This window comes from Brachyistius frenatus, unplaced genomic scaffold, assembly GCF_029030835.1.
Source record: "Brachyistius frenatus isolate BFR_SWC_R1_liver_20210118 unplaced genomic scaffold, ASM2903083v1 Contig_24, whole genome shotgun sequence".
Classification (NCBI taxonomy): domain Eukaryota; kingdom Metazoa; phylum Chordata; class Actinopteri; family Embiotocidae; genus Brachyistius; species Brachyistius frenatus.
Genome location: NW_027210623.1, coordinates 3,668,939 through 3,691,932, shown reverse-complemented (window position 1 = coordinate 3,691,932; position 22,994 = coordinate 3,668,939). Strand labels below are relative to the sequence as shown.

The 22,994-nt window shown below is 40.0% G+C and overlaps 1 protein-coding gene across 1 annotated transcript in view; it reads left to right on the top strand.

Annotated features, from left to right (window-relative positions):
* Nucleotides 1–22,994, top strand: part of LOC138620524 (protein diaphanous homolog 3-like) — a 154,529-nt gene that overhangs the window by 46,808 nt on the left and 84,727 nt on the right. The window contains exons 17-20 of the mRNA XM_069697797.1: nt 13,994–14,089; nt 15,778–15,872; nt 18,346–18,447; nt 21,050–21,289. Of these exons, the coding sequence (XP_069553898.1) occupies nt 13,994–14,089; nt 15,778–15,872; nt 18,346–18,447; nt 21,050–21,289 (533 nt within the window). The remainder of the gene's footprint in view (nt 1–13,993; nt 14,090–15,777; nt 15,873–18,345; nt 18,448–21,049; nt 21,290–22,994) is intronic.

The following is a 22,994-nucleotide window of genomic DNA, read 5'->3' as shown; positions in this document are numbered from 1 at the left end:
GGTGGCGCTATATTGTAATTCATTGTAACAAATTGTCTGCTGACCCGTGTAGTGAGTAACAGTGAACTGCCTGTACAAATGATGCATTTTCATAGTGATTCTTCAACTTTCATGGCTGCGCACATATCAAACCGACTTTGTGTTTTGTTTTATGGAATTCTTTTTGTTGGGTTTATGCAGAGGAAAATATTTTTGTAGAAAATATTCACATGCACTTCAAAGAACTGGACATCAATGAGAAAATTGTTTATAGGCTGGGGAATTATTTCCTGCCAAATACGATGCAGACACTTCCAATCCTGTTCTAAACATCCCATCAGAAATTCATGTCTTTTTCGCTGCAATCACTGCTGCGAATGTGGACAAAACATAATTACTCATGTGCTAAACATTTGACAGACAATATAAGTGTGTTAATCCATGTAAAGCGAGCAACCAATCAGTGTAATATTATGTTCCATTCAAACAAGGCTCTGACCTGTAATGTCTGACGTGATTCTAAGACTGTCATTAGCTCCCAGCGTCATTAGTGACTCAATTCACTCATCACTGCAAGCACATTAACTCTTTTTCCATTAATAGACAGATCTAGGAATTGTGTAATTTTCTGTCATCACAAGACACTCTGCTCTTTCTGCTTTTGACAAGTCTATTATTGTGTGGATATAAAGTAAACCTGAACTGTCCAAGTTCTCAACAATTGTATTTTTCCCTTTTAATGCATACAGAGTCTCTCTGTGCTCTGTAACATCTCTTTATGTCTCATGCTGTGCTTTGTTGTCTTTTTGCTTACAATGAAATGTCTGAAAATAATCATTTCAAACTTCACTAACCATCTTTTCTCCTTTTCTCTTATTTGCTCTTTCTGTGGTTCTCACCCTTTCTTCCCTTGATTTTTCTTCATGCTGCAACCTCTGCTTGGCTGCTTTGCTTCTGGATCTGCCTCAATGTTTGCTCTGGAACAGAAACAAAAGGTTGGTATTTTTTTTTTTTTTTTTAAACTATAACCCTTGAGTTGCTCTTCTCCTCAACTTAATACTACCAGTGATAATACAGGTAAACTTTGTGAGATGGAAACTTGCAGATGAGTCAGGCTTAACAGGTCCTCGATTTTTGTTTTTGTTTCCAGAGCCTAACTGCATTAGGTGATTGCACTAAAATAATAATTAAGAGTACCTGAGATGGTTGGATGAAATTTGTACATCTGTTTAGATTTTAACACGTTGAGGTCCTTTAAGGTTTTCTAAAATCTCTCCTTTAATGAACCTCAAAAACACAAAGTGAAGGAGTGTCTCATTCACTTTTGTAAAATAAAAGAACATATCATTAAGTTGCAGATTTTAAGAACATTCTGTCTGTTTCTTTAATTTCATAATTCTATACTCATTGCTCAATACTTTTCAAAAGTTTATGCCATGGCCTGAAAGAGAAGTCCATTGAGCCGGTTATTAATTGATAAAAGTAATATAAATATGTTTTTTTCTGATCATAAAACATTTGGTAATATTTTTGCAGTGTGGAGTAGTGACAGTTAGTTGATGATTTATGTAACTTTAGTTGATTAATAATTATTGACTGAGTTAGGACTCAATGTTCAATCAATCCAAATAAAAACTTTTGGGATTTTACAAAGATATCATTTCAACACTGTTAGAAAAACTACTCAGAGGCTGGATTCAAAATCAAACATATCGGACATTTATTCCTGTAAGAAGGAGCAAATACATGTACACTCAAAGAGATGTGTCCAGCATTGCTTAAAGTCCTTCCTCTGTAGTTCAGCTTTTATACAGTGTTACAAACAGTTGACAGTTACTCCCACTTCCTCTTGTATGTCTGGTTTTGTAGCCAGTACGAAATAGTACTAAGTGTGGCTGTAGGTCACAAGATAGAGATACAGAGATGTTGTAACTGAGACAATAGAAACTTGTTGTGCAACAGATAGATAAATATTTTACAAGCCTGATTATATCAGTTCATTATTTTTCCATCAAACACTATTAGCCAGTAAATAAAAGAATGGGTACTGAAACAAGTAGGTAGAAATATTGAGAATTGTTTTGTAGTCCAATCATACAACTTTGAATTACATCTCGGACTGTGATATACCCGGAGCTTCTCGGACACAAATCTTCCCCTTTTTGGCATAGTTATATTTTGATAGTAATTAATGGTAGTTTTTAATATCATAGGACTTTTGTGTGATATCCATTTTTAATTAAATTAAAAACGCAGGGGTGTGAAATAAGCATTTTCACTATATACTTCACTCCATACTTCTTTTTACTCTGACTTCTCCTTAGCTGAACAGAAAAGGAGACAAATAGGGAGAAACAAACAAGCAAATGTAGTAAGTGGACGACCGGAGAAAATGCTGGCAGTTCTCAGAAGTTTAAGCAATTTCTGTGATTTCACGGATGGCCTCTAGAGAAGCTCTTTGAGACCATCAGTGTCAAAAGAAAGAGATGAAACATGTATAGCAGGGCTTTTCTGTGGGTGTTACTGAGAGAAGAGGAGGAAAATCATATAATATTTTAGAGACACTGGCAGGTGGGAATTTAGGGATATGAGGGACATGTCCCCTTTTTATTGCGCTACTCATGTCTCATCTGTTTTGTTTTTTTTTGTTCTGCCAGCAGTGTGGTTACTTTCTTTGACTTCAACTGTATGGGCACCAGTTAAAACAAACAGGAGACTACCGCCTTTCTCCCACTCTGCCTCTCCTTGTTCAGTTTTTTGTGTTGAAACATGAAGAGAAGTAATAATGCAGCTCTTTATGACAAGTAAGATGGTAGGTAGGTAGTTACTTTATTAATCCCCGAGGGGAAATTTTTTTCACTACAGCAGCATACAGAATGGATATGGAAATGGATACAGATGGGATGGCAACTATTAATGGGGCAGCTTAAGTTACATGATAAACTATAACTGGCTTTGACTACAGACCCAGTTCATTGTTTAGGATTAATTCAGTGGTAGTTTGTTCCATTTGGGAAATAGTTTTATTTTTAAACACACAAATTTCTGTTTTTACAAAAAATAAAATAATTTACTTGGTAAACCTGCTTGTTATTATATGAATATATTTTGTCACATTTGCACTGCTAGTCTAAGTATAGGTATCTTAATTGACATCTGGAATACAGCAGCTCTTTCTTTCCATCTCTCTCTTTTTATCAAGAGAGGGCAGAGAGAAAGATTCGTTGCTATAGCGCTAAGAAAATGAGAAACAACACAAAGAAAGGCTGCCCTTTCCTGCGGCTTCTTTTCAGCTAATAAATAACATCCAATTAGACGAAACCCTCAAAGATCACAAAATCAGTTTGCCATTTCTCCCCAGGATACAAGCATCTGCTAATAACCTACCTCTACAGCAAAGCTGCAACACTGCAGGATGAGACAAAAAGAAGGAGAAATTAAAGGGCATTTGAAAATGCAAGTGTTAAAAAATTTAGCTTTTTTTTACTAACCCATTTATAGCCTGTCGTCTTTTATTTTTGTGATTAAGTGAAAGATGAAGTCCTTAATGAATTGATACAAACCTGCAACAATTTTTATGCTTAGGAATTGAGCAGGCATTTAAGCAGCATTGTGTCCTAAGATCTGGATTCAGACACGGCATCTTGTGTGTGCGTGTGTGGTGTGTGTGTGTGTGTGTGTGTGTGTGTGTGTGTGTGTGTGTGTGTGTGTGTGTGTGTGTGTGTGTGTGTGTGTGTGTGTGTGTGTGTGTGTGTGGAACGAAGTCCTTCTTAAGGTGAAGATAAAATATTTATCGTTATTAACCTATCACTGGATATTTTTTTCTTGATTGTGTTCACCCAGAGTATAAATGTACCAGTTAAGAGATCCAAACTAAAAAACAGTTTTTTTTTCAAAAACAAGAAAAACAGGCTTTATTTAAACAAGTATTGCATAAAAAAGTTTCCAGTGCGCTATATTTACTGTATTTATTCCTTCCAGCTCTTTAATATTCCTCTAAGGACTCTTAGTAACCACTAAATACCTAAATAGAATATCCAAAATATTGTTTTCAAAAGTAACTTGTCATCACAGCCTGACCAATACTGGATTCAATACACATCCGCCTCCAAGACATGTTTGGAAATGGGTAGGTTATTCAACATAAACATTTCAATTTAGTTATTATAGAACCGTGTCCATGATACTGTGTGTACTGACAGCAGCACTGTAGATAAATGCAGCAGTAATAGAACCTCTCTGCTCCAGCTGTGCACCGCTGGGTGAAAATGTAGCACTGGGGTGGTAGCACAGCATTTGTGTGGTCAGGGATTTAGAGCTATGAAAAGAGGATCTTCCATTGTTGACTTGAAATCTATAGGCCAGTTATTAAATATATCTACACACTGTGTATGTAGCGATATTGCATTGGTTTGATCAAGGCAAACATTGTAATCCTAAATTTGCTTTAAGATGATTAGTAATAATCAGCGTTAGTGTGCTTCTCATTGCCCTGCTGGGCTATTTGTATCTCTGTACAATTTAATATAATAACGTATTCAAATTATGTTTATGAATGGTAGTTAGACTTAACTAATCATCTAAGTTTATTTTTTAATCAGTTTGAGGAATCACAGACCACAATAATTAGGCTTGTGAAAGTATGCAGTTTGGTGTGTGGAACATAAAAGCTCCACAAACACCGTGAGGGAACGGATATTCAAGACTACGATACGATGCTTCAACCATGTCCTCTTTTTATTGTTACTTACCAGAGCACACAATGGCATTAAGGCTGTGTTCTCAGTGGATGTCAGGCTCTCCACATCAGGGTAGCCTGTTAAAGAGTAAGTTGAGGAAAGATGAGCTTTTTTTTTCCCCCACTGCTGGCATGGTGTAAGGGATAATTAGACAGACATTACCATATGAATATAATGGCCTGCAAAGAAAGCATGTTTGTGTGGATTCTGTCAGTCATGGGAAAGCATATTTGGGAAGCACTTGATGGAAATGCCAGTTGCGTGTTAGAGAGGTTAAGCTTGTGTGGGTGGTTTAGTGGCTTTCGGAGCGCACGCAATCAAGAAAAAAGGCTCCCATAAGGAGGTAAAGACCACGGTCAGAGCTGACAGCTCGTCGAGACTTGTCAAACTCGGGCTGATGTGACACATTAAACAGTAGTGATCATTCAAATCCATGCTTCTACTCTGTCAGTGTTCACTACAATAGACCTCAGACTACCTCTACATTGGAGCCACTTAACACATCCACACAGTGATGGTTAATAGATCTGTCGAATGCTTGGTGGGTATATTTCTCAGAACGGCAATAGCTTTTGTGGTCGGCTGTGTGGAGAACTTGGTGGGCTTTTGAATTACAATAAGACAAAAGGAGCCGAGTAGGTTGGTAGACACCATCACAGGACTTATAAAAAGATTGAGGACAAGAGAAGGTGGGGATGAAAGGACAAAAGACCCCATGAAAGATGTAGGGTTGCAGTCGATCCAAATTTTTGTTTTAAATCAAATGCCTTAATGAGGCTTAAAAGTAAGTCAAGTATCTCATATTTTGTAGTTGTTATTTTCTCATATATGCTTAAGCTGTAGTGAGTGCCTAACTTGAGTTACCTAATTACCAAATGTTTCTTGGTTACATTCGGTTAAAAGTAAAACATACATATTACCTTCAGAGATGCGTAGAGTCCGGTTGCATTCACTGAGGGAAGGAGACAGAATTAGCGGAGAGAAAGGACTTGAAAAGCTTTAAATATCGTTTGTTTTGAACCACTCTGAGTATCTGAAGAAAGCAGCAGGATGTCCATCTCATGCTGTCTCGCAGTTAGTGTTGCTCTCCACTGGTATATGTGTTCTCATCAAATGGACTTTCTCTCCTGCGTGTCTCTGACTCGCTTTTTCCTATCTTTTCTCCTTTTTCTCCAATCCTCTTTATGCTTTTGCTTTGACATTTTGAAGAACACCATTAGTACTATAATGACTTTTCGTGTGGCTGCAGAAAATTTGTGCCATTATGAGAGATCTCATCAAATGCAGAATCATTAAAGGCTCTTTTCATTATTGTTGAAAGGAAAGGTACACGCAGGAATGGATGGTTGTGTTTTTTTCCTCTTACAATGTCGAGCCAATTTTTATATGAATTTGGAAATGTACACGATACAACTATACTGTGTTACGACACTAACATTTGCTCCTGTATTGAGTGCTTTTGCTGGACCTACACACCAATTAGCTGGAGCGGAGACAGAGTCCTGAAATTTTTTTAAAATGTCACAAACACACACACGATGCACGCTCATTGCCCTCAATAGCTTTTCGCTTTCCTTTTCCTTTTTTTTTTTTTTTGCGTGTAGTTCACCTTCCTCTTCTTTTTCTGGGCTTTTCTCTCCACCGCCATTGTTTTCTTTCTTTTTCTGTCTTTTCCTCCTCCTGCCTCAGTTTTTCAACCATCAGCGCTTCAATTTAGTCCCAATTTGTGTTTTTATGTTCTCATATCACCAAAGTAATGGGCGGGCTCGTTAAAAGCATATTTGCTTTCGCGACTTTATTTTCCTGCGGTGATTTTTCATCCACACATGCTTGTGTATATGCAGGGTGGGAGTGTGAGAGGGTGGAAGGGGGCGGGCGCAGACATGTTTGCTACGGCGTTGGGAGAAAAATGGAAAAGTGCCAGATGACTTCAGAGGTGAATGATTTAGGCTGTCATCAATCCATTGAAAGACTTGGGAAATGTTAGGATGGGCTTAACAACTGTTCAGATCAGACTGGGGCTGTCACAGGGAAATTAAATGGAGATAATAATGCTTCATACCGGATATGACAGAGGAGTTAGAAAATACCCATTTTAGCACACACACACACACACACACACACACACACACACACACACACACACACACACACACACACACACACACACACACACACACACACACACACACACACACACACATTTGGGAGACCATAGGTAGCTCTTCAAGAGGCCTTTAGAGGGCACTACTCCACAGAGAATAGAGCGACTGGTGAAATTCATCCCCACAGGCCAGTATACACTGATTAACCGAGGCCTCTAATCAATTATGAATCTTTTGATGCAGTATGAGTAACTTCAGTCCAGATTTACAAATATATGTTTAAATATGTACACTTTTGTGATCTCTCTATGGGGTATATTCGCCTCTTTGCAGAGCAATTGACTGGTGTGTTGTAGACATTGATGCCCATACAGGGACACTTTTAGTAATCTTGTTAGAGCAGGAATAGAGAAGGAGAGGAGAGAAACGCCTAATGAAGTCTGTTAATTTGCTGCTATCAGAATGAAAGTCTCAGACTAATTATGGCCCTGGGTCATCAAGGCTGGATCACAGGGAGAGGTGGCCCTGCATGGTTCGCTTTGATTAGCTCACTCACAACACAGCTCCTCACTTCATTTCTCTGATCTCCCTCGATGTCTCACCCTCGCTGGTACAACTCCAGATTGGGGGGAGAGAAAAGTCTGTGTGCACCCACACCAGTCAAGCTGTCATCTCGCCGTTATGGAGAATAGTCGAGTGAGTGCATTGGTAAGTGAGAGCAGCTATGCATCGTCCCAGGTTCCTACAGGCCATGTGTCTGATGTGTTTCGTGCTTTCTGTCAGGCCGACTGAAGTTCGGGTCTTAGGTGGAGCCGAACCGTACAGCGAGTCAACAGTCAAACTGTGCAGCTGCATCGACTGTTCTTCTCCTCTCTGTTGACTGTAGAGTTGACAGATGTGTCGGAGTGGTGGATTTGTTCACTTGCTGCAGACAGCCCTCCTCCTGTGCATCAAATGTCTCATAGTGGGTTTTGCCTCAGGCAGTGGTTTGTGTGTGTGTGCGTGTGTGTGTATTACATACAGTGTCTTTGTGATGTTTGCACATTGAAATGCAAGGCCCCCTGAATTATCTCTGCTACTGAAACCCCCTTAATAGCAGTGATTTCAACTTTACCTGCATGACTGCCTTGATTAGCTATTGGAAACAACACAGTGATTTAATTACCCTTTGAAGACTGCTGCCCTCTCAACTTTCCCCTTGCTGTGCGCTTATCTGTTTTCCCTGGAGGAGACGATCCCGTCCCCAAATCAGAGATGCAACAATGACAAATATTGGATAAAATGACGAACACCCAAACACTATTTCCTTTCTCACTCACACTTCTGTCAGTTCCTTTCTTTACATGATGTGTCCATAACTTTAGTTTTAGTTATTTAACTATTTACATTTGACATTAGTCCTAGGGATATGTGTGTGTGTGTGTGTGTGTGTGTGTGTGTGTGTGTGTGTGTGTGTGTGTGTGTGTGCGTGCGTGCGTGCGTGCGTGCGTGCGTGCGTGCGTGCGTAAAAAGCAGCCCAGTTCCGGTAAGGCGTTTTCTCTGATTAGAAATCTACCCTGATAAGATGAAGTGGTGGTGTGAGTGAAAACGGCTGTGGAGAAGGAGCAAGAGATTTGTGTGTGTGTGTGTGTGTGTGTGTGTGTGTGTGTGTGTGTGTGTGTGTGTGTGTGTGTGTGTGTGTGTGTGTGTGTGTGTGTGTGTGTGTGTGTGTGTACGTGGACGAAGAGGGGGAGGGGATTTGAGGTGTTACTTGCTTGTCTCTGAGGCCTGCCTGTCATGTACAGCATCAGTCATGCTCTTTCACAGCAGTTTTATTTCATCCACCACTCCCCTTAGTCCTTTGATGGCACAATTCACTGATACTGCCCTGTGGGAAGTGCTGCTGTTTGGGAAGTGTGTGTGTGTGTGTGTGTGTGTGTGTGTGTGTGTGTGTGTGTGTGTGTGTGTGTGTGTGTGTGTGTGTGTGTGTGTGTTCAGGCAGTGTAACTTACACATTGTCATATTTTCGTCAAGTGCTTTTAAACTGCTGAGATCAGATCAAACCAGTCAGTTGAATTATTGCAAGTGAGGAGAGTATATAACTCCTTTTTAAAATTCTAGCTTTGCTTCCCCATCTGACCCACACTACCAAATACTTTTTTGCCTTTTCTTGAGAAAATAATGAAACCGCTCTTTTTATGTGGAGCCAGTGAGGAGTTTGACAGGCACACTCATTAAAATATTTATTTTGTTTGTTATTGTGGGAATTACGCAAAGAGCCTTTCCCCTAATGTAAACCACACTGAGAAAAAGACAAATTGAGACAGTCACTCGTCTCTTCTATTTTTCAGACGTATCTCTGCTCTCACTTTGTCCAAAGTTCTGCCATGAAGTTGACATTCATCACAGGCCTCCATGAAGACACTTTAACTTGTTAGATGGGAGATGGCTTGCACTATGTGTGCTGTGATGGAGCAAAGTAGGCCTTTCAACTGAGGGTTTTTTCGGTATTGGTGTCTGTCTCTAATCCACTACTCTCTCCCGTTTTGTGATTGAGTCCCGCTTTCACCTTCTGTGTTATCTGATCTCAACTTCTGATCTTAACTGTGGTTTTAGTCAATGGCAATGGCAATGGGGTTTAAGACTGTAATCTTTCTGTCATGCTTGCACTCTACTTTCTCAGTATCTCTAAACAGGTAAAAAATTGTACTCGAGCAGTGTGTCATCTTTTCCCACAAATCAGTGGTGGAATGTCTGCTCGCAGCTAGATCCTAAATTACGTACTGTACTCGCACAGTGTCTCAGCTGCGTGCCTCTCCTCTTTCCTGCTTCCGCCCGGCCTGTGATCTGATGCAGACTCCCCACTGCTCTGCTCTCACTAGTGTATCCTTATCTTTCCTACTTCCTGGGTGATAGCACAATCTGATAACTACAACTGTTGCCACTCCCTCTGATTGATTAAACAGTGACCTCTGACCCTCTGCGGGACATTTTAATTGGCTGATGTATAACGAGCAGGCTTCCCTGCAGCAGAGCTGTTTTAAGGCCAGAGAGGATGAGGGGTTGATGCTGGACAGGGGGAATCTAATTAGCTGATTTAACTGATAACACCTGAGGTAGCTCGGTGAGAGAGTGTGTGTGTGTGTGTGTAATGTGATTTCTATCGTATCGCTCTGTTATTCAATGGCGATGGATGTAGCGCGTGCAGTATTATGTGAGGATAATTCATAGATTGTATGATGCAGCCAAATGTTTATATGTGCTGAAACAAGGTGGTTAAGCCCGTGCTACCGTGTGTTTCTTGTGTGTGCGGTTGAGTCAGTGTGTTCTGCACAAAATACAGTCATCAAGACAATTTAACCCAAAGTGTCGCATGTCATTACATGTTGAACATTCTCTGATCAGCCGCAACTTTAAAATCACTGACAGGTGAAGTTAATAACATTGATCATCTCGTTACAACAGCACCTGTCACAGGACAGAATATATATATATATATATATATATATAGCAGAAGGAGAACAATCAGTTCTCGAGGATGAGGACGTGCTGGAAGAATACAAAATTGGCAAGCGTAAGGATCGCAGCGATTCTGGCAGGGGCCAAATTGTGATGGGTTGACGACGGGGTCAAAGCATCTCCAAAACGCCAAAGTTTGGGTGTTTCCAGAATGCAGTGGTTAGTAGCTATCAAGAGGTGGTCCAAGGAAGACGAGTGGTGAACTAGTGACAGGGTCATGACCACGGCTCATTGATGGCAGTGGGGAGTGAAGGCTGGCTCGTGGGGTCTGAGCCCACAGACTGTAGCACAAATTGCTGAAAACCTTAACGATGGCAAAGACAGAGGGGAGTCAGAACACATGGTGCATTGCAGCTTGTTGCGTGGGGCTGTGTAGCTGCAGACTGATGAAAGTTCCTACACCGAAAGCTCCAATAATTGGCATGTGAGCATCAGAATTGGACCACGACGAATGGAAGATGGTGGCCTGGTCTGATGAATCCTATTTAATTTTACATCGTATTGACAGCCGGGTTCATTGTTTACTTGGGGATGCACTACGTAGGGGAAGCTGGCAGAGGCAGTGTGAGGCTCCGGGCGATGTTTTGCTGGAAAACCTTCGGTTCTGGCATTCACGTGGGTGTTACTTCACCGCGTACCACCTACTTAAACATTAGGTGTTTACGAACCGCAGGAACTATTTCACAGTTTCTAAGAACCGTGGGAGTGAGTTCCCTTTTTTTGTGTGTGTCCGCACAGGGGGAACTTAGAACCTTTGAAGTTCCTGTAACTCTGTTTTGTGGTACTTTTTTAGCTCCTACCTGGGTGGGTAGAGTACTTTCCCAGTCAATAGGCATTTTCGGACCAAAACGTTGTAAGGCCTTTTTAGAGGAACTACCGCCCAGAGACTTTCCCCCAAAACTAAAAAGGTTTTCAGGTCTTTTGCTGTTTGCATTCGTACCACTAATAGGAACTGTGAAATGACATAAGACGTTTTCGTTATTTCTCTTTGTTGAATCGAAGTCACGCTGTATATCGACTTAATAAAGCCGGCACATTTGTTGTCGGCCCATTTCTCAGTATTGTGTGTCTCCAGTTGAAACTTTCTTCTGCTGTTTTAAAAGGCTTCGTTCGTAGCTGTAGTTTAGCTGCTTACTGTGTTTTAACTCCTGTGTGTCACCACAGTTCCTATTGCAACGGAGGAGAGAACCTAAGCAGAGGTAGGAGCTAAAAAAGTCCCCACAAAACATAGTTATAGGAACGAAAAAGGTTGTAAGTTCCCTCGGTACACAAAAAAAAAAGGGGGAAACGCCTCCCACCGTTGTTACAACGGTGAAATAGTCCCTCCGGCCTGACAGCGCCTGTAACGCTGCTGCTGGAGCGCACCGGAACGACACTCCACCACTTATTTCTTCCAGTAGTCCCTGTAGGCAATGGCCTTTTCCAGCAGAATACAACTTCCTGCCACACTGCAAAATTGCTCAGGACAAAAAGTTGTAGTTGTTGACTTGTCCTCCACATCCTCCAGATCTCAATCTGATTGAGCATCTGTGGGATATGCTGGAAAAACAAGTCAGATCCATGGAAGTCCCACCTTGCAACTTTCAGGACTTAAAGGATCTGCTGCTAACGTCGCGGTGTCTGATACCACACAACACTTTCAGAGGTCTTGTGGAGTTCATGCCTTCACAGGCCAGAGATGTTTTGGTGGCACACGGAGGACCTCATGCCTGTTTACATCAATTTGTTTTCTCTCTTGTCAATCGGAATGGCAGATTGTCATTTAAACACTTCAGGGTCAATTTTAAGAATTAAAGTTGTAAACTAGATGTTTTTATCCTTGTATCATATATACAGCATAATCTCTGTTTCAACACTTTATTGGAGTGTATGATGATTAGAACGATTACATCAACGCATAACATGAAATCTAAAAACTTTATATATACATAAACATTTGCTTTCCATTTTTGGAAACATTTGTACCTTGATTTGCGCTGTAACATTAATAACAACAGCAGCAAAAAATTAGTCATTGAATAATTGTTTTTAAGTCTACTTTTATAATGGTTTAAAGGTTTTATCTTTGAAATGTGAAAATGGTGAAAATTGACCATCACCATGTCCCAAAGCCTTGTTGGCAAAGTGGACATATTCAAATTGCTTGTTTTGTCCAACTAATAGTCCCATAGGTATTATATTATTGTTTATTATTGATGATATTGATATGCAAGTAAAAACAATGAATCGGTTTTGACAGTGGTCACATGAGGCTGACGGATGTATTGACTTGTCGTTTCAGCTCTAATCATTATCAAGGCGAACGATACAAATGTGTTTTATGTGTTTGTAATTGTGGACCAAAACTGGTTCGTGTTTAGAGAAAGCTTTAAAGGTATTTTAAAAAAAAAATTTGATCTATTCATTAAAAAAAAAAAATTATGAATCAAATTGTTTTCTCCTTTTTTATTTGTTCAAGCATTTCCCTTTTTGAGTCTGGTTATGTGTTGCTGCAGTGGACAGCGTGCAGTCTTTTGAAAATGCATTTTTTATCTTTTCATTTTCTCCCCTTTGCACGGTACACATTTTCAATTGTCCTCCTTGTCTGTCCTTTGCGTTTTCTCCTCTCTCACACACTGAAAGACTGTGAGGAGAATGTACCGACAGAGGAGCCACGTAAGTCCAAGGATAGCTCAGTGTGTGGCCGTGTTTGTGTGTCTCTGTGTGTGTTGTCGGTGAGCATGTTTGTGGACATGCTACCAGCCTGTTCCTGCGGGAGCTCCCAGTATACCTTTTCACTTTTTAATTAGATACAGGATCTCTGAAAAAAGACAGAGTCCATGTGGAACACCATAATACCTTTCCTGTGGATTAACCCCTCCCCTCCCCTCCCCTCCCTCTCCCCCTCCCCTCCCCTCTCCTCTCCTCTCCTCTCCTCTCCTCTCCTCTCCCGCGCACGATAATTACAGTACGAGACAATTACCCAGGATACTCTTGGGATGCACATTTTGTTCTCTTAATCTGGTGTCTTAAATAATTAAAACCAACCATGAACTCCTCTTTGTGAGTGTGGCTCAAGAGGGCGCGTGTATATCTGTCTGTCCAGTTTGGTTTATTCCGGATCTCATGGTGTCTGTTCTATTTCCCAATAGCATAACCAACCTCCCACCGGCTGTACCTGGCTTCATGTGACCCAAAACAGATTTACTGTCACCTATAACCTGATTACAGAATATGCAATTTTGCGTTTATGGTAGAGTCATGCCTTTCCCATACCCTACTCTGTCAGTGGTGTGATCACAGCTCTTCCCATAATCCCTTTCTTCATGCTTCTCTAGTCGCATGGCATCCGATCATTGTGGTATTGTTCACTTGGAAAAATATGTAAATACACACAACAACAAAACCCGGAAATGTTTGCGAGTGTATTTAAACAGCTGACGTCTTTAAAATCAGTCCAATATAACAAATAATATATGAATGTAATGGAGCCAGACAATCTTGACATCCCAGATCACTTTTCACTCTTCTCTTATTGGTGTTTCACCTGGACACTGAGATGTAAATCTTATAATCTAAGTGCTTCTGAATGTGTGTGTATCATGGATATGTCAGCAGTACCCTAAGTGCATGCACTTGTGTAAATTTTGCCTTTGTCTTCTGACAGTAATTCAGTATCTCTGTCTTCATTAGCCAAAAAAGAAGAGGATGATCTGGAGGATAAGAAATCCATAAAGAAGAGAATTAAAGCGCTCAAGGTGCTCGATCCCAAGATTGCACAAAATCTTTGTAAGTATTTGTGTCCTTTCAGCCCACTCCTACCAATAAATATATTTCTACACATCTGTGTGGCTTGTTGGAGTGTACTCGGCATGTCATCTGTTCTAACCTCTCTGTTGTCCTTTATCTCACTTATGTCCCCTTCTATGTCCTCTTTTTTGTGTTCATGATAGAGAATTTTGTCAAGGAAAGAGTTAAACTTTTGCTAGTTGCGATAGCAATTTAAACAATAGCATGCTCACTAAACCAGGCCATTGCTACCTGTGACTCATGTCTTCACTCTTAAATAATTAACAATGTTTAGGATCCGTTAAGGAAATCAGAAACAGAAGGAAAGTGCTAGTGTGTGATCACATTGATCCCTCTGTCTCATTCTCTCATGTTCTCTCTCTCACACAGGCTCCCACACACACACACACACACACACACACGCACACACACACACACACACACACACACACACACACACACACACACACACACATACACGCATGCTTGGTCTTAAAATGACCGTTTTAAAAGCACCCAGCATTAATGAGGATCCAGCTGATCTCTTAAGCACTCTCAGATCTGAGCACTTCATTGGCTTATATCAAGGGGGAGCTGTGACCTTTGTTTCATGTATTAAAAGAAAATGAGACTAATCAGCCCAGTAACGGTGATAAATCATGCAGCAGGAAAAAGGAGAGCAAAAAAAAAAAAAGAGAGTAGGCGGTTTATGTGTTCCACCATAGGAGGTAGAGTCTAAAAGCTTTGATTGAGGTTGTAAATGACTATGTGGGCCTTTAGTTCTGTTTTTTGATTGATGCAGTGACTGTTAAGATACATACAAATGTATTCCACCCAATGACTTTTAATGCACTAAAATTCCCTCATTAGCAATTAAAGTAAGGAACTTATATCACACTTACGGCATTTTATATGCATTTAGCAGGAGAGGCAGTTGGTTAGTCACACCTGAGATGAATGTATGAAGAAGAAAAGACTGGCTACTTACGCTTCGCTTGAACATAACTTGGTAATTGTCAGTAAAATTAATTTCATCAGCCTGTTTTGTGTTATTATTTTAATTCTATATGGATCATCAAGCAGGGGTTTCTGAGTTACATAGTGTATATACAGTATCCATTCAAAACCACTGACCCAAGTACTTTTTGACATCCTGCACACCTGCCTCTGTATCACCTCAAAAAGTGATATATCATGTGAATTTTATGTTTCTAACTCTAAAAACAAAGTGGAACACTATTAAAAAAAAACAGTTTTTACCTTCAGATATTCCAAATAATCTTTCAAGGTCTGCCTCATCTTTTTTTTGGGGTTTTTTTGGGTTTCCTCTAGCTATACTTATCCTGTCAAGGCATTTCCCTTTCAGTCCCAAGTCGTACCACTTGCTTGAGGATTTCCTGCTTGCTAAGCCATTGTAAATTTTCAAAATACATTTTTCGAAAGCAGTTTTATGTCTGACTAACTTGTGCAATGTTTTTGGTTTTATTTCCCTTTGATCCCAACTTCATGTCCTTCATTTGTTCTTGAGCTGTTTTATTTGTTTGTTTGTCTTTGTTTTGTTTTTGTCTTTTCTGTTTCTTCTCATTAATTTTTAAGACCAGTTGTATGAAAATGCAGCATTAATGCTCACTAATGAATCACTTCTGTATTAACACAGAGTTTATTGCGTGTTTGGTTTTTCTGTGCAGCGATCTTCCTGGGTTCCTTCCGTATGCCTTATCAGGAAATTCGTCGCATGATAGTGGAGGTGGATGAGGAGCAACTCACTGAACCAATGATCCAGGTTGGTCAAGTTTTGCATAAAGAGGTCAAAATATTTAGAGCTACTTATCTGAGTTTAGTGCTTTAGACTTTCTTGGACCAGCGAACTGGAAAGATTATTGGAAAGCAGCTCGAGCTATGGTGTGCAACTTTTCACCTCGAGGTTGGAAGTATATTTTTAGTGCTGCCCTTCTCCTACTCATTTGGTCAGGTTCATGCCCCAACTCTTGTCTTTTGTCTTGATTAGTTGTCTACCATAAAACAACATGTAGCCTGAGGATGAAGCATTGGGCATCTGTAGAGCCTGCAGTACAGCAGGTGTTGAAGCAGTTGGTGAGCACAGGCGATCTGTCAATAAACAAATAAATAACAAAGTACTGTGCTGATGTTCACCTGATTAAAAAAAAAAGGAAAAAAAAAAGATATTTCTCTGCTTGACCACTTAGCTTTGTAGCCTTCCGTTTGTTTATGCAATCTGTACAACCCACACTTAATATTTACTTCCTCTCTATGCAATCTGTCTATGCTTTTGTTTGTCTATCCTTCTGTCTGTCAATATTCCTCTCCGTCTGTTTCTTTCTTTAGGAACTTCTACTATTTCTCTCTTTTATTGGTCTTCCTAAATTATCAGGAAGAGATGGAGTTAGGTGACCCTTAAAGTTGCTTAGTGGATTTACTACTGATATTGTGGTCACGCTCTATAGATTGCATTCAGACGTGCGAGCCAGGCCACCTCCAGATGCAGATTGACCGATTAGATGGCCTTCTGATTGTGCTGAGCGTATTTACTGTATACAATGTGTTCGTTTCTGACAATGAGAGGTCAAAAGCCTTTTTAACTTTCCGTCCATCTGCCTGCCCTTGTTTCTGCTTCTTGTCTTCCTTGAATTCTTTTACTCTTGAACTCTTGGTTGCTCTGAATTTGTACCCTCATGGTTGAAATGGACTTATTGTAAGTCGCTTCGGATAAAAGCGTCAGCTAAATGAAATGTAATGTAACTCGGTGTAGAACTTGACCCTTACTGGTGTTTTATGACACATATAGTCATAAATAACAACATATTGCATGCTATTTGATTTATAATCTAAATATGTATCAGAAAAGACAATTTTACTCCAAATCTGAATTTGGTTTTAAAGAATTGTCACCAACAAATGTACTGCCTGTGAAAACTACATTTTACATGTGATAAATAAACTCGTCAGGGCTCTTTGGTTAATAGACTGTGTGAAGGTGACACTGTTTCATCATTAGCATTATTTTTTTGTTGGTGTATCTGTTGTGCAGTTGCTTGTTTTGTTTTTGCTGTCATATATGGTGATACACACATCAGTGATTCTAATATTGATAAGTACTTTTGGTTCTTTGATGTGTTCTTGTTCAAGTTAATTTATATCACTGGTTTGTTTTTACTGCAGACTTCGGTAGTTTTTATTTAATTCATTTTCAATTCATTTTTAACTTTACATAATTTACCAATTAAAAAAAACAACCAGTATTTAATTTAATTTGTACCAACATGGATTCACATTATAAAATAGTTAGAAAATACCTACTCACAAGAACTCATAAAATAGATAAATGCACTGTGAAAAAAGTACCAAAGAAAAATCCCAAATAGTTAGAATAAAAAATGTGTGTATGTCTGATTAAAGGCCAATTTGTATAAATAACCTTTGAGTTTTTGGCTGAGAATATGTAGACCGAATTGTTGAGCAAGTTGATGAATGTTTTTAATGGTTTTAGATAATTTTACTGTGATAGTGGGTAAACTGAGTTGAAACAAATAAAGACAAACCTAAACTACTAATTTCCATTTTAAAGAATTCATTTGATCAATAATTGTTCATTACAAACACGCAAATAATTAATAGTCATTAAGGCAAATTCCATTATAGTCCATCAATGAAAAGTGAAGTAATGGACGTGACAATATTTGTTTTGACTCCAGTCATCAGTGTTGTCGTGACTGTTACTTTCAAATGAGAAGGCAATTCAATAAACTCAGCTCAATAAACCCCACGCAATCAACATTTGCCTTTCAGTCGTCTCTATACATATAGAGCCATATGGATATAGTCTAGAGGGTCTGGGTAATAAAAGACATTTTACTGCAATTATAAAACTGTTTTCTCAAAACTTAACTGCATGGCTGAAACTCTACAAAGCAAACAGTAAATAGAACAGCAGTAGGTTTGAGGACAAAAAAACATATTTTTATGACTCACTGTAAATGAAGTAAAACAAAAACACCACATTGCTCTGTAGACGGAGACTGTGGTCGATCGCATTGCTGTTGAAACCTAGCTCACCTAAGGGTTAACAGCTTACTTTAAATCATTACATATTGTACAAGGTTAAGAAATTGAAACATGGAAATGAGTAAAATATAATGTAGTACTGAGTGTGAGTAATACAATATAGGTTGAGTATCACGGCTAATGCTGCTTTCCTTTGTGCTGCCTCTCACTCCTTTCCTTCCTCTTCATTGTAGAACCTTGTAAAGCACCTCCCAGAGCAGGAGCAGCTGAACGCCCTGGCCAAGTACAAAAATGAATACTCTAATTTGTCTGAGCCTGAGCAGTTTGGGGTTGTGGTGAGTACACACTCTTTACACACACACACACACACACACACACACACACACACACACACACACACACACACACACACACACACACCTGCAAACTCCCTACCAACTGGGTATACTATAGCTCAGATAACCTGCACATGAATAGCACAAAATTGCTTTTTCTTTATATTGTATTATTTTAGTTGTAGGAAGACCCAGACACTATGGTCTTTCCTGTATCAGCAAAGCTTAAATTAAGTGTAGCATCAATTAAATGGTTCATCAGACCATAATAATGAATACACAGTTTTATAAAACAGGTTTTTGACCATTTTAGTGTTATTAGTAACATAAACTTGTATTCACATCATAACTCTTTCCCCGTGTCTCTCGCTCCACCGAAAACACACACACACACACACACACACACACACACACACACACACACACACACACACACACACACACACACACACACACACACACACACCTTTCATGTCGTTATCATAATCCTGAGCTTCTTAAAATTCTATCTTTTTAAGCGTTAAGAGGGAAGACAGGACACCTGTGGACTGATGTACTAATATATGCACATTAAAAAGCGGCACTGCTGCCTAATTATGTCTGCATCATTTTCTTAGTCTTTTCAAAGATGCTCTATTCAGAATTTTGCATGAGGGGTGTAGTAGTTTTTAAGTATTTTGTGTTTTTGCCTAGCAACTTACTGACATACAATAATCTTCTTTTGCCCCATGTTGTTTGTAAACTCATGAAAGAGATCTGAAAATGCAGCGACTAAGTGGTTGGTGGATGGGAAAGGAGGTAAAAAATAGAGCCTCTTCAGCTGTTCTATATAGTTCATCAGGGAGACATAGAACAAAGAGGAGCCTGCTTATATAATATTGTTTCACTACTGTGCCTGCGTGGGCCCAAGGAAGCCTGTGTGCATTCACCTATCAGAAAAGCTCAGGTTCAAAGGGAATTAAAATTTTCCATTGTGCAAACACATGCATTTCATCTTCCCTCTTTTCAACAACCACCACTTTCACACTTGATTTGAACTCCACATTGTGTGTGGTAGTGTGTAGTATGTATGCCTATTCTAAGAAATAAGACCTGATTGTAATGTAAACATCTTCACTGTTCCTTGTACACGATGGCATCCCATCTAATGTGTCTTAATTCAAGCTGCACAAATAAGTTCAATATTCTTTGTGAGAATAAGTCGAAGGATTGAAAGCTCTTAATTTTCCAACAGAGCACTACTTTCTACATATCACTACGCTTTTGTCTTTTATAGCAGTCAACTTCATGTAGTGCAGCACCTGTCATTGCTGTACGTTGTGGTTGATGATCATTTCAGTGCCTGAAATCAGAGGAATCACTCTGTTTACCAGCATGTACAGCCTGCTGGCTCCACTCATGGTCCTTAGCACTGGCACTGCTTTGAATTGAAGTCTTTCATCTTGGATTTAAATTGTTGTTGACACTCCATGGAGACACTTGCAGACTAAGTTGTCAAAATATTTACTCCCATGAATTTGTTTTTACCCTATGTGGTGCATATTTCTTTTTTTTTAATTTTAGAGCTGATACTCACCCACTCTTAAAGTACAGTATGTCAACAGAACTGTCTTTTTCCCTCTCACCGTCCAATCATCTCTGTGAATTATGACTTGGCAGCACACAAGCTCCATTTTCCATAACCTCCTCCTCATTTTGTTGTGTTAAGACCATCCCCTCATGTTGTGAATGCAGCTTCCCAGTGCCCTCTTGTAGCCTTTGTGGAAACAACAGCTGCACACATTCACTCTGAGTACTCTGGTGTGTTTGTTTTCCTTTGTCTTATTATTTTCTTCTCACTACAATACCCTTATCACATAATTTATCCAATTTCTGGGCTTTATTTGAGCATCATGTTTGGCTCTTGCGCACCTTCCTATTTCTTAATTTTGTCATAAAATATCCCTGCTCTGTTTCCTCTCTCTCTCCTGTGTCTCTCGCACACGCACGCACGCACTGACTGAAATAGTCATTTGATAACATTACAGTTGCTATAATTAAACCCTTGATGGAGGACATCAAACTGCACAGCCAGCTGTTGTGTGAAACAGACAATTGGAATGCGCACCCCTCCCCACCACCCAACACACATACACAATCACTGTTGTGGCCAGTGCCTGGGCCCAGTGCAATATTTTCCAATTTTCTCTAATTGTGCGAGAGTGGTAATCCAAGGCAGCCTATTGTATATTCCACCCCCTCTACTGGATGCCCTATATGGACACTAACTCCACAATTAACTTACCAGACCTGGGTCCCAAATCAAATCACTGCCAACATCTATTACTACTGCCTAGCAACACTTTCCAACATGCTGGTTGCATAAATGTCTTTTAAATTAGATCGGCCGAATGCGAGAGTGTGACTAAAGTGTGATTGTAGTTATTTTAAGTTCGACTATGCTCTCTGATGTGGTTTATTTCTCTTTGACATAATTTCCCTTGCTTCTCTTCTCTCCTGCTTTATTCTCCACTCTATATTTACCTTTTTCCTATTATCCCTTTCACATCCATTTTCCCTTGTTTTCTTATATCCTCCCTCGCTTTTTTCCCTCCCCTCTCAGATGAGCAGTGTGAAGCGGCTGCGTCCTCGCCTCAGCCACATCCTCTTCCGGCTCCAGTTTGAGGAGCAGGTAAACAACCTGCGTCCAGATATCCTGGCAGTAAACGCCGCCTGTGATGAGGTCAGGAAGAGCCGCTCCTTTGGCCACTTACTGGAGCTGGTGCTGCTGCTGGGGAATTACATGAATGCAGGCTCTCGAAACGCCCAGTCATATGGCTTTGACCTCAGTTCCCTTTGCAAGGTAAGGGTTGAAAGGCTGACCTGACCACCAACTGTTCACAAACAGTGTGTAGTCATTCCTTGCCCCCCAGTGGGAATGGTTCAGTATGAGTGAGGCATGTTCAGTAAAGTTCACGAGATAAACATTTTCTATAGATTTTATACTGCTGTCTTTACAGTTAGACTCTTACAGCAGCAACAAGATTACTTTTTTTTTAGAATTCTACTTTAAGGTGGCCCGCCAAACTCTTTACAGCAGTCTCATTTCATGTATTTAAAGAGACTGAATTGCTATGACACTATTTATAATCGTGAAATGTCTCGTCATTTTGTACCAAATTTTTATACATCCACACTAATATGTTTTCATTTTATAAGACATAACTATTGATACATTAAAGCAGGAGTAAAGCTCATCAGTCTGTTAGCCACATTATTTCCCATGAATGGAAAATACCCATCCGGGTAAATCAAGTTATTTGTTTGCATGTTGGTTAAACTCCCATCAGAACACCTTATTTTACTGTTGTCAAACAAACAAACAAACAAACATTTGACCACACACCTGCCTAAGTTGTGAGCTCTGCATTTACAGGAGGCTGTGCACAGCTGGCTGGCTCGCATCAACTGATAGCATACGCATGACTTCTTTAGGGAGCATTGATGTTTTGTAGCATCTAGCGATAGCTTGCATGTGAGGCGTTTAGGGAACATCTCTTTATTGTAGCTTCTGAAAATAATTTGGGTTCCACTCTGCCCCTCTAAACTGCATAAAAGACGAAAGATTTGTACTCTGATTTAATGCTTTGTTTTTTTAATCAATTTGTATTAAAAAATGTTCGTGAACTGGCATCGGGATCAAGCTGTCGGTCGGTACTGACAACAAAAATGTTTGAATGATACCAGCCTCGTGTTTTTGAATGCTCTTTTGCAAAATGGATATTGAAATACCATGTTGTGCCCCAGTCCCAAAACACTCAGTGGTGTTTAGACTGAAAACAAAGTTCTTGTTCAGTGTGACATCTCCGTAAAATGGTGACCTCTCTGTGTTGCTGTTTATCTTTGATACACTTGTGTGTGTATCTCCACCGTCTGCTGCACGTTTCTAGTAGTGTTAGCCTCTATGTATGTGTGTGTGTGTCGGTGTATTCTTTTCCCCCCTGTTTTGTCACCTTGGCTGAGCTTTATCAGTGGACTGATCCAAAGTGGCTGCTGTGATGAGACATTTTATTTTAAACCATTTCACTTGATTGAACACTATCAGCCCCCCAAGACAGGGCTTTCTCTATCAGCTGGCTTCTATCACAGCATCCAAAGTCAGGGAGTACTTTATTCTCGCTCTCTTGCTCAGAACAGATAAGTGTAGCCATGACCATTATTCCTTTGAAAGTTCACACACCCTGCAGGGGTAGCCATGCTTAGTGGTCAGAGACATGGCCAATGCCTGCACCTCTGGATTTGATCTGGTATGAAGACAGAACAGTAAGCTTCCCTGTGTGATAGTGATGGAGAGCAGGGTGTAATCCTGGAGTAGGAGACTCCTCCAGTAGTTACATTACAGCTGCTGGCACGCACACTGTGGTTTCCACAGTAACAACCACCGAAGCAATTTGTCACTGCCACCTCTTTGCCCTGTTAGACTTTGGATGCTGATGTTCATATAAACACGAGTGCATGTGCTGAGACAATTCATACATGGGACACATGATGGATGAGATGCATTAGCG